The 12,533-nt window shown below is 49.2% G+C and overlaps 1 protein-coding gene across 1 annotated transcript in view; it reads left to right on the plus strand.

Moving 5' to 3' along the window:
• Positions 1 to 12,533, plus strand: part of CYTH1 (cytohesin 1) — a 635,562-nt gene that overhangs the window by 22,389 nt on the left and 600,640 nt on the right. The window contains exons 2-3 of the mRNA XM_086931079.1: positions 2,489 to 2,555; positions 5,866 to 5,984. Coding sequence (XP_086787205.1) covers positions 2,496 to 2,555; positions 5,866 to 5,984 — 179 coding nt within the window. The 5' untranslated portion in view covers positions 2,489 to 2,495. The remainder of the gene's footprint in view (positions 1 to 2,488; positions 2,556 to 5,865; positions 5,985 to 12,533) is intronic.

Raw genomic sequence — 12,533 nt, forward strand, 5'->3', positions numbered from 1 at the left:
ACCAAGCTCACCAGCCCTGGAGCACCATCACCTGCCTAGTTGCCAATACCAGTGTGCCCTGTGAGGGAGAGGAGAGTATTGGAGGGAGAGAGGTCCAGTGGGGAGCACTGCACGAGGATTTCCTAAGCGAAGTGTGAGGCTATGCACTGCTTGACCGTGAGATTGTACACTGCTGGGTTTTGCTGTGTCCATCACCAGTGACCTGACTTCGCCATATGGATCTGGTCTTGGGAGCACCGGTGGAGAGACCAGTCACTGCACACTGCCATACCGCCTAGTAGAAAAGACTGAAACAAGGCCTTTTGGCCCCTGGGGGACTTGCTTCTAACTGTGCTGCGGAGCTAGATACACTTTTCCCTAAGTTCCTAAAAGCTTAGGAGGGAGAACTCTTGAGTATGACCTAATAGTTTGTATTCCCTGATGTGTCAACTAGTGAATGAGAAATAACCCTGAACATGTTACAAGAAGGAGGGTGGGATAGGGATTCGCCTAACAGCTACTAAAGACCAGGCCTCAAGGGGATTTGAATGTTGCATCTCTTTGCATCTGTAGAATCAGAAATAAAATGTTTTTGCTCAAAGTTTCCACCATGGAAGAGAATAATCGCGCACTCACATGGGCTTTTGGATTCTGTATTAAATGAAACGTAGACAAACGCATTTCGTCTTGTCAACTTTGTCAATGTCAATAAATACTTTTTATTTTTATTTTTTTAAAGCAAGTATTTGGCTATACATTGATTTATTATCCGTACTGTTAGCATTTAGGGTTACGAGTCGTGTTTTCTGACCTGTATCTACACCATCCCCCTTCCCCTGAGGGAGACTACACTGCTCGATCACTGCTCTCACTACAAGTGAAGTGCAGAAGGAGTACTTGGCTTTGTTGAGTGGGGTCCACACATATTAGGTCGGGCCCCGGGACATCAGGAGTAAAAGGCCTCCACCACCACGATTGGGCCTAGTAGCCCCTGTGACATTTTATAAGGGACTCTGAAGAGTATTGAAGAAAATTATCATATTTTATGTATTTGTTTAATATACACTTGTTTCTGTTGTTTGTTTGTTGATTTGAGGTTCACATTGTCGAAATTGCTTCGGTGGGATGATCCCAGGTTTTCAGTAGCCATTCATTGGGTTCCCAGAAGTCAAAAGGTTAAGAAAAGTTGGTGTAGTGTATTATGGCGCTTCTCTCTCGGTTTAAAATCATAGGGGAATGGGAGGACTCGGTGTAGGACCCAGTGGAGTGGTGGTAGAAGTGTCTTGCACATTAAGCTTATTACAATGAAGAGTGAGGGATAGCATCCCACGTCTTAATTGCTATTATGAATTCAAGATGACTTTAGAGCATAATTATTCCCTATAGAAGGTGTCCATTGCTAACATGTCCGGAAAGAGAAATAACTCCCTTCCAATTGGGTATTTGATGGGAGTCTACCTAGGCCCAACTCACAGAGGTGCTGTTAACAATATGAACTACACTGAGTCCAAGAAGTAACGCTCAAAAACCCCGGAGGCCCTCTTAAATCTCAAGTAACATTTTAAGTGCATACAATGTAATTCTTGTCAACTAGAAAATGCTTATCGGCTTGCACACCACCTTTGATGTGCTGTTGTCCTAGTAATTTTTTTATGTCAATTTTCCGGAGCACAGTGGGAGCATACAAGTGCAACCATGGGTCAACGGGTAGCCAGACTTCAAGAGTGCCCTTAGCCTATGTGAGATTTTAAAAATGCTCTTTCAATTAATTGTGAAGCAAGAAAATGCCACATGCATTGAATAACTCAGCAATCAAGCAATAGCTGATGAATGTGACTACAACCAATGACTTAAGTGGCCTTTTGCCACTTTTCTATGAAAAGTCCTGTAAACTTTGTTTGGGTCTCTTTTGGGCTGAGAGCTTCCGGTGAAGCAACCTCTTTCGACATTGCTCCTAAGTGCTCTCAGAGTTTGTTGCTGTTATTTTTCCAGTGTAATACCCTATTATTACCCCATCCTATAGAGCTATGCTCTCCCTGTGTAGGATCAAGGGGGGCTGCGAGTGCTCAGTGTAGGGCCCTGTGGAGCTCTGATCTTGCGTAATGCACCCCTATGGTGCTGGTCTTCTATTCTCTGTTCAAGGGCCCTCCAGTTCTTTGATCCTCCAGTACAGTGCCTAATGCAGTTTTGGCTTATTCTACAGAGGTGTGAGCTCCCAGTGTAGGACGTTTGGTACTAATTTCATAGTACAAGACCCTTTAGACGACTAACCTCTTGTGCAAACCAGAATGAGCTCTCAGAGTCTGATATTACCGAATAAGTGAACCATGCTCCTGTTCACAATTTAGCAGCAGGGTTGACGGTAGTTTCTATAGCAGTTTTGAGATGTGTTGGAGGGGTGGTGGGCCGTGGGTGGGGATGGGGATTGTGCTGCTTTGGGACTTGGATACTGTGGTAGAGAAACAAGCAGAATAAAAGAAACTGAACATTTGTCTTTATTTTTTTGCAGGAAAAATATGCAGAGGAACAAACAGGTGGCAATGGGAAGGAAGAAGTTCAACATGGACCCTAAGAAGGTATTGGAGGAGCATATGTTGGTTACAGTGTGGCATGGCATGGCCATAGTACCAAAAATCAAGAGGGCCAGAAGTGGAGGACGACGTTTTTCTTATGTTGCCTCCAAGAAATGGAATGATCTTCCGGAACATATTCGGTTGACAAAAGATCATCTTTCTTTCCGAAAAATGTTGAAGACCCATCTATTCCCAGCCAGATAATCAGTTCTTACCTGTACGCTCTCTTCTTAGTGCTGGGAGGCCTACGGGTAGCCAAGCGCTTTATAAATGTCTCTTTCATTATAAATGTCTCATTTCACAGCAGAGAGGATATAGGATGGTAGAGGGTATTTCAGGATGAAGAAGAGAGCAGGGGGTTGACGGGAAAAGTTAAGGCAGTGGACAAGAGACTTTGTTACATTGTCAGGAAAGCATAGTGAAGCATGACAGGAGACATGGTAGCAGGAGCTAATTGGAGCAGAGGTAGAAGAAAGTAAGTCATCCGTCCAGGAGAGTGTGGAGGTGAAAGTTGCATGAGCTAATCGCGCTGGCTCAATGAACATAGGACATAGTGAAACTGAGAAAATTAGCTTATGCATAGACCAGTAGAGGATTAGCCAGTGGGAAGGTTGTAGCAAAGATGGCGTGTCGGAGGGTAAGTCAGAAAAGGCGCCAGTGGAGAATGCTGGAGAAGCGAGGAGAGTGCATGGACATTGGCAGTAAGTAAATAATACCTTATTAGTTTCAATTAGTTAAAATTGTTACAAAATGTTATGACACTTAAAATACAGATAAAACAACATCCATCGCACTTGAAAGCTTTTGGCTATATGAATGTAAATTACGTTAGTCTTGGCACTGCCCAATAAAATGTAATTTATTTATGCATTGTTATTTGTCAGTCAAACTGTATATATGAATGGCTTTTTGACATTAACAGTAGAGAGCATGCTATTGAAATGAGTGATGGGCTTTGAAAGTTGGCAAAGGGGATAATAAAGAGTTTGAAAATGGATGCTTTGAGAGAGGTGGGGTACAGGAATTTGAGGCGTCCTCTCCATCGACAAGTAGTGGCTGTAATTGTGGTGGGAGCATAAGAGCACTGCCCTCCACTGTCTCTGTCATCAGTGGTCCAGCCCTCGACAAGACTCAAGTTCTGAATTGACACTTATTTTTTTGCCTCGTGCTGGTATGAATGTTTCTAACATCTGTTATAACCAGTACCTAGCCATTTGCACTAATGTTGCCTGGCCCCTTGCATGACCTTTGCTTGGCTCCTTGCATGACCTTACCTAGCACCCTTGCCTGATGGTTGCCTCCCAATGCGAGTCAATTGCTTGCCCCATGGGTACAGATTGTATTGATTTGTAATTGCATTTCATTCCCTTTCCCAACTGTTGTCTACACTTGCATAATCATCTAATTCCTCCATTCATTACATGCATCCCTAAAAGAACTGGTTGGACTCCCAAGTATGCTCTCTAATATCCCTAACTATACTTTTTCTCTGCCCACTTAGGACATTTCAAGACCATGCATACTATTAGCAGTGTTGATTAGGACATTGTCGATGTAACCCTTGGAAATGACACTTATCTTTTCTGATGTCCCCCGGAATACACTGATTGATCAGATGATCGCTAAACCAACTGTAGCAGAGCTGAATCAGAGCCATGAGATAAATCATGAGAACTAACTCTTCTTCCTCTGTCCAGCGCTTAGTGAGTCTATCTCTTGTGGTCATTATCTCAGAGTTATAACCAAAACCTGAGCAGCAGCCTGGTACTATCAGCAAAGCACATTTTATGTATAAAGAGACCCAATCAAGGAAAAATATATTACATATACCATGATGCCCGATACCACACAAATAGATAGTGTGATGTCCACTGGATCTTGATCAGAGGGTAAATAAAACTTGTTATTGTAGGAGATGGTCATCACACTTGGTTGTTTGCTGGCATCATCAGAAGAAGGGCATGGACATAGTAGCCAGACTAAGCCTGATATAGAGTTTGGTTTAACTGTTACTCTGTCACAAATGTGACGGATAGCCTGTCCACCATATTACTAGGCCATTCTATCTTATGGCACCTGTAATACAGTGGATTAATGTCAGTCTTATTTGTGACGGGGTTAACCCTTTTCCAAACTCGAAATCGGGGCCCAAGACTCCTCTAAACTGTGCTTACTGAAAAGCAGTAATTCTAAACAAAGACAGTGAAACAGAGTAGCTATTTTCGATTGGAGAGCAACCTGTCGTGCAGAGCACTTATTCCCTCGCTGACAGACCAACAGTGACAATTGCATAGCACTCTAGTAGATCAATGGTTATAGGTGAAAGATGGAAAAAGTTCCAGCCAAACATACCTCACCAGAGCCTCTCATCGCCATGTCAAAAGAGCCCCTCAGTATTTTTCAAATATGAACATATCATATTAGTGACATCGCAAGAGCCTCCATATTTTTTCTTCGTGGCTGCTCTGCCTCAAGTTAAACTATTGTTCAGATTGAGGAGTGTCAATAGCTGTTCTCATGAAGCACATGGTCAAGGCTGATTTGCATATGGCTGGGTCCAAACTGGGCTGGCATGGTGAGTAAAAGAACAATGGATTTAACCCAGATCTCTTGACTGGAGGGTGAATGTTTTATTTGCTCTGCATTCCGTCCATCATCTATGTGTCATTAGCAACTTAACGAAGCAGAGTTCCCACCAGCATGCATGCATAGAGTCAAATTTCTGACTAAGTTTCCCAAAGTTGAAAGAGAAATGCACACAATAGACATGGAGGAATGTGTAGCAAGAATCGACTAATAACCGGGCCCCTAGCTGTTGTTAACAAACACAAGTGGTGTATGAAAATTAACCATATTGATAAATTCCAAAATTGAGAGTCCTCCAAAATGGGCTCATAAATTTGGTCAGTTATATAGGATAATAAGATAGATGCAATGTTTCAGAGTATAGTGCAGAATAGAGTCCATTCAACATGTGAGAGTTCTCAGAGTTGCTTGGAGGACGCCGCATAGTTGATCTATTAGTTGCCTTCAGAGGCTTGCTATTGACAGCTCTGGTCTTTGCAAGCCATCTTTACCATTTTCAACTTTGAATTCAAGCAAAATAAACAGGTGATCGAAGCAGCTGCCTGTGTTCTAAAAGATTCTTAGCCCTGCCCTTTGCTCCGCCACATTCTTGTCAGTTCATCAGGTTAACAAGAAGGCAGATAGATCAGTCTGTCTTTCTTTTGAGAGAGCCCCCTTGTATAAACTGGAATCCTCCAACCTAGCAGGATCTGGACAAAATTGTTTATGCTTCCATTTCTCTTCCCAGGGTATCCAGTTCCTGATTGAGAATGACCTGTTAAAGAAGACATGTGAGGACATTGCGCAGTTCCTTTACAAAGGAGAAGGTCTGAACAAGACGGCTATTGGAGATTACCTGGGAGAGAGGTACATACAGGATAATGATCTTAAGGATACCAGGTTTAGTGGTGGTCCTAAGGCATCAATGATGAGTACTGGTTGATGGACCCAAAGAACCTAAAGAAAACGGGTGGCAGAGAGGACTTCTTCTGAACCATCTTTGCATTATTTCTTTCCTCACCTCTGTCTATTTTCATTTTCATTGTGATGTTTATCTCGTCTGACTATAATGTTTGTGTTTTGGCATAGAAGTAATTAATACCTCTAAAGGGAAGTAGACTATATGTAAAATATTGTTCGAGGCATGTGTGCTCTAGATACACATGATTTGCATACTCCTGCCATTTAGTGTTGGGTCCGGATGTTTGCAAGTTGTTTTTCTTAGAAGTCTTTCCATTCACGAGGTAAGGTGATTCCTCCTTTCGGTGACCGTGTGAATGGGCATCGACTCCATTGTTAGATTATTTTTTTGCGCCAACGGTTTCGGACGTGTATTGCTGTGCTCCAGTTCGAAAGCGTTCTTTGGGTTCCCCTCTGTGCGTAATGCACTCTACCCTCGACTGTATTCTTTCCGTACGTGTTTTACTGTTCTCCCCATTCAAATTGCTTGCCAAATTCTCAATTTTTGATCGAAAACCTCGTGGGCGGCCGTGGGTCCAGCCTTCTGCCAATGGAACGGATTCCATTCCAATTCAGTCCTCGGTGCCACGGTAAGTACCCTCGCACGGATGTATGACGTTACAACGCATGCTTTTACCACGCATGCCTTTACAACGCGGTTTTTACAACGCATGCCTTTACAACGCATAGTGCTTTGGGGCGCTGGATAGTGAATAGTTTAATTTACTATTCCAACTCCAGTCCCCGTGGATAGTAGAGAAGGTGTTGGATAGTACATTAAACCTATTCTCTATCCTAGAGCGCCCCCCAGCGCAATGCGTTGTAATGGTTTGCGTTGTAAAAGTTGCGTCGTAATGGTAGTGCGTTGTAAAAGTTTCGTTGTAAAGGTTGTTTACCCCCTCGCACTAACCTACATCGCTTGTAACCTGTGCCTCTCCCTGGAGCACAAGGAGGAAGACTGTGATGCCTGTTTATCGTTTCGGTGCATGAAGACACTACCCTATCTTCGGGCTCGATGACGAGAGAAGCAACATCAAAGCATCTAGCACACTCCAGATATATTCAGGGAAGAATTTGCGCAAGAGGAGATAGTCGCATCCACTGCAGAAAGAGAGTCCTTCTGCGTTCCAGAGTCCGATTTAGTATTAAATCTTTTATTGAGCAGAAAATTAGTCGCACTGCACCTCACAAAAAGCATCAGCGCCGACCTCGAGGGGAGGCAGTCTAAGCCTGAGGCATTGCTTACGCCCTACATAGTGATACCAGACGTAGTTAGTTAACACAGCAAGTCGCCTACAACCCAACCGGGCCGGCAGCGTCAAAAGAGGTGCCCAAGAGGTGCAGGCGGAGCCAATAAGAATGCAAGAATGAACAGGAGTCTTGAACACAAGACAAAACAACCCCCAAAACCCCCCCTCCTCCCACACCCCCCCCCCCCCCCCCCCCCCCCTCTCCTTGTCCAATAGTCAAGCATGGGGTGACACGCCAGCACTGCCTCATCTACGAGCCAATCGGAGCCACACGCGCTGGGCCCTTATGTTTATGTGTGCGCGTCTTAGGCTCCGGTAGTGGGGTATCTGCGAGGCGCAGCAGCCGCAGGTACCGGGGGCAACTCACCTCCCGGAATTTCCCAGTCAACAGGGAGAGGAAGGGTTGCCATAAAGCTGCAAAGTCAGACCCCCTCCCTGCCGCGGTCAGTGATAGCTTCTCCATTCCCAGGAACGCCCATAACCGATGCAGCCAGCCTAGCTGCAGCGGAGCCTGGGCCGCCCTCCAATGAGCCACAATGTTCTGTACCGCCGCCCCCAATGCCAGTGCGATCAGTTTCCCCCTCCAGGATTTCAGGGGGTACATAAGGGCGTTGGGCAGGCCTAGTATAATGTAGGCTGGGAAACGAGGCAGCTGCGTGTCTAGGTGAGAGTCAATTAGATCCAGAATGGGAGTCCAGTACGACGAAGTTTGTCACAGCTCCACAGTAAATGCTCCAGTGTCCCCAGTTCCCCGCATCCCCGCCAGCAGCGATTGCTCACCTGGGGGTCCCACCGGTGCAGCCTCTCGGGTGTATGATACCAATATGTGGCAATTTTGGTCATCGTCTCAGTGAAACCGGCATGGTGTGCTGAATGTCTGGCCCTGTAGTAAACACCCTCCCATTCCTTCAGTGTGAGTTGGCGCCCCAAGTCCCTTTCCAATCTGATCCTGCCCGCGTTGTATGTGTGGGTGTTGGTGAGGAGCAACTGTTGGTAGAGATCTGAGATCAATTTCTTGTCCGACGTGCGTGTCAGCAGCCACTTCTCATAGTGTGTGAGGTGTCGTTGGGCGCCTGGCAGGATCGAAGGGTGAAGGACCCAGTGTCGTACCTGCAGATATTGCAAGCGGTCCGCCTCGGCAACACCATAGTCCTGTTTCACCTTGTGAAATGGGAGGATACCCTTAAGGTCAAACATGTGTCCCACATCTCTGCAGGGGGTCGCTCTCCATGCCGCAAATGCCCTGGTGTCCAGGCCCGGTGTGAAGTCTGGGTTATCGAAAATCGGTGTCATCGGCGACGGGAAGGAAGTCAGCCCTTTCGTCACGGCCACCCTGTCCCAGACTCCAAGGACAGTGCTCGTGATTTCCGAGGCGTACAAGTTGGGAGGTCTATGGCACCGTGGGAGGAATGGGACTCCCTGTAGTGGGCGACCGGCCACTGCCTGGTCTTGAAAGAGCCAGTGTTTGCCCGACTCTAGTTGATGCCAGTCCACCAGTGTGCGTAGTTGAGCCGCCTGAAAGTATAGCGCGAGGTCGGGTATCCCCACTCCCCCGTGCTCCGGCGGTAGGGTCGCAATAGTATGTTTGAAACGCGGGCGCCGACTGTTCCAGATAAACCCCGTTAATTCTGTTTGGGTTTTCTTCAGCCACTCGCGTGGTGGTCGCAAGGGGAGCGTCTGGAACAGGTACAAAATCTGCGGGAGCAATGTCATCTTGACAGCCGCGATCCGGCCGAGCCAGGACAGCGTGAGCGGCCTCCAACGCCGCAATTGATCACGGACCTTGTTCGTCAGGGTCACGTAGTTGGCCTCCGCTGTGGCCCGCACCGTCGGGGCCAGCTGGACCCCTAAATAGGAGATGGAGGTGGTCGACCACTGTACCTTGAACTCCGCTTTGACCTCTGCCAGGGTGTCAGGGGGTAGCGAGATGTTTAGGGCCTCCGATTTCGCCTCATTGATTTTAAAGCCCGAGGCCTGCGCAAAGGCGTCGAGTTCCACAAAGAGGGCTCGCATCATTGCATCGGGTCAGTGAGGGACAACAGTACGTCATCCGCGTATAAACTAATTTTATGCGTGTCACCGCCGAAGCGGACACCAGAGATGCGGTCGTGTTGTCGCACTCTCTGTGCCATCGGTTCCATATAGAGGGCGAACAGGAGGGGGGAGAGCGGGCAGCCCTGCCGGGTATCTCTGCCAATGTCGAATCTCGGAGATGTATGGCCGTTAACTCGCACCGCCGCATTGGGACGTCGGTAGCAGTTGAATATGCGGTGGCGGAGGACTTCCCCAAATCCGAAGCGTTGCAGTACCTGTTCAAGATAAGGCCAGTGTACCCTATCGAACGCCTTTTCTGCGTCGATGGTAAGGAGCATGCAACCTGGTTTTGTACGCGAGCCAGCCTCGATGAGGTGGAGGACTCGCCGGGTGTTGTCACTAGTCTGCCTTTGGGGGATGAAGCCCGACTGGTCAGGGTCGACCAGTTGCTGCATGTACGCCGCTAGGCGACTCGCGAGGATGCCGGTGTAGAGCTTCAGATCCACGTTCAGCAAGGAAATGGGCCAGTAAGAGCCACAGTCCGCCGGGTCACGGACGGCCTTAGGGATCACCGAAATGGCCGCCTCGAGCAGGTCAGGGGGGGGTGGCACCGGGTCGATCGAATGTATTAAACAGGTCGCGCAGGATAGGGGCAACCTGTGGGCAAAATGTTTTATAGAAGGCCGCTGTGTAGCCATCCGGACCTGGGGATTTCCCAACTTTAAGGCGGGATATCGCTGATATGACCTCCTCCAGGCCAATGGGCCGGTCTAGGAAGTCCGCCTGCGCTTGGGTGAGGGTGGGAAGCGATGCGCCGTGCAGGTAATCCAGGCCTGCCTTCGGATCAAGGCAATCCGCATCGTAGAGGCCGGCGTAGAATTTACCGAAGGCCGCCGCTATGGCTGCATCCTCCGTGACCTGTGTCCCGAGCGCGGAGTTGAGGGAGCGTACGTGGCGTTTCTGATCCTGCGCCCGTAGTCTGCTCGCCAAGAGCTTCCCGCAGCGGTCACCTCCGGTGTAGTACACGTGCTTGAGACGCATGGCGGCGTATTCGGCCACATCCTGGTCCAGGGCTGCGAGCATCTTTCGTTCAGTGCACAACTGGCGCCACGCCCGCACGGCCCCGGTGCGTTGGTGCATCTGCTCCAATTCAGCCACTCGCTGAGTGAGTTCAGCCCTTTTCAGAGCCCTGTCCTTATTATCGATTCAGAAAACGGTGATGGATCAAGCCCTGATCTTTGGACTGGGTAAGAGTGGTCTGCTTAATTCAGACACTGTTCATCACCACCCCCTTTTCTGAATCGTTTTTGTCCACCATAAGCGTGGAAGGGTATACTCAGATGTGAGTCCCTTGCTCATTGCACCATCAGGATTCAAGCAAGCCGGGCCGAAGACGGCTGAAATGCCAGAAACCGGTCCCCGGTAGCTTGTTTCCTTCCCAGTATAAGAATTGGCTTGGTAGTTTGGTCTGCCCTGTTCCCATGATGCACTGGGCCAGGGACAGACTAATTTGCATATAGCCAGGTTCTGAGCTGGGATGGTGCAGTGAGCTAAAAAACGGTGATGGATCAAGCCCTGATCTTTGGACTGGGTAAGAGTGGTCTGCTTAATTCAGACACTCTGTTCATCACCACCCCCTTTTCTGAATCTGTCCTTATTATCAGCGGCGGCAATGGAGATGATCTCGCCCCGCAGGACCGCCTTGAGCGCCGTCCATTGAGTAGCTTTGGTCGTGTCATCATTGGCATTGTGAGCCAAGAATTGCGTGAGTGCAGTCTTGAGCCTGTCCTGTACGGCGGGGTTCAGTAAGAGCCCATCTCGGAGCCGCCAGTGACGCCGCGGTGTTGGCGCGGATGTCACCCGGAAGGTCGCTACCACCGGCGAGTGGTCAGACAGTGAGGCCGGGAGGATCTCTACGTCCTCCGCTTGCGCCTTCAGCTGTGAAGAGCACAGAAAATAGTCCAGTCTCGCATAGGTCTTGTGGGCCGCCGAGTAGTAGGTGTATGCCACCATGTGTGGGTGGAAGTGTCGCCATAGGTCAGTGAGGTCCAGGTCAGAAAGGTGTGCATGTCCTGTCGCTGAGAGCGCCCCAACTTGTCCAAACCTTTGCCCTGTGCGGTCTGCCGTGTTATGGAACACCAGGTTTCGGTCCCCCCCCAAGTAGTAAGTGTGGATGTGTAGTGGCGGTGGCAGCCTCCAGTGCTGTGAGAAGGAACCTTTCCTGACTTTCGTTCGGTGTGTAAACCGATCCCACTAATAATGTCTGACCCGCCACCTGAAAGCTGTGGATGACGAGCCGCCCCTTGATCTCAGCTTCTTTCTGCATGACCCGTCCCTCAAAGGTCCTGGCTACCAGTATAGCTACTCCAGCAGCCTTTTTCTGGGTGGAGGAGAAAAACTGCCATGGGAAAGAGCGCGACCTCAGCCTGTGATGGTCCTTTGACACCATGTGTGTCTCTTGCAGGAGGCAGATGTCGGCCTTCGAGTGGTCTAGGAAGGACAAGACCGCCCTGCGTTTGACCGGGTTGTTGAGGCCTCGCACATTAAGGGAAAGTATTCGCAATGGACGTGTCATGGTGGGCGTAGTGTGTGGAAATCTATGGCCGGCGCTTGTGTTATGGCAGCATGGTGTGGAGCAACCTCTCGTCTAACGCATATCCAGCTCGGCACTCCCATTGGAGTACCCAAATCCCCTGGACAAGGAGAGCACTCTGCCCCTCCCCCCCCTCAACCAACTCCCTCCCAACTCCACGATGCACAACACCCCCCTCCCGCTCCACCCTCCCAGCCCTCACCCCAACTATGAAAAAAATTCGATCCAACATAGTCCCAAGTCCAGTTAATAGGCCACTGGACCTGTGGTAAAGTGAGTCCGTAGATTGGAGGCAGTGGTGACGGTGCGAGCGAGTCAACCCTTCCCCCGTCCACCACTGGCGGCGAAGAGTCAATGTCTCCGCCAGGGAAGAACGGGAAGCACTCAGTCACCGCCCCCGCCGCCGGCCCAAGCAGGTCCGGCCCTACATCGCTCGCCAGGGCCAGCGCGCCGTCCTCGCGGTGATCAGCTATTGTCCGATTTCACCAGGCCCTGCGCCACGGTTTCCACTGCAGCCCGTTGCCCCTCCTCTATCTCAGTAGCTGCGGGGCGTCGGGGCCTGCGTCGGCGCCGCTGTTG

Source organism: Lissotriton vulgaris, chromosome 7 (genome assembly GCF_964263255.1).
Source record: "Lissotriton vulgaris chromosome 7, aLisVul1.2, whole genome shotgun sequence".
Lineage (NCBI taxonomy): Eukaryota > Metazoa > Chordata > Amphibia > Caudata > Salamandridae > Lissotriton > Lissotriton vulgaris.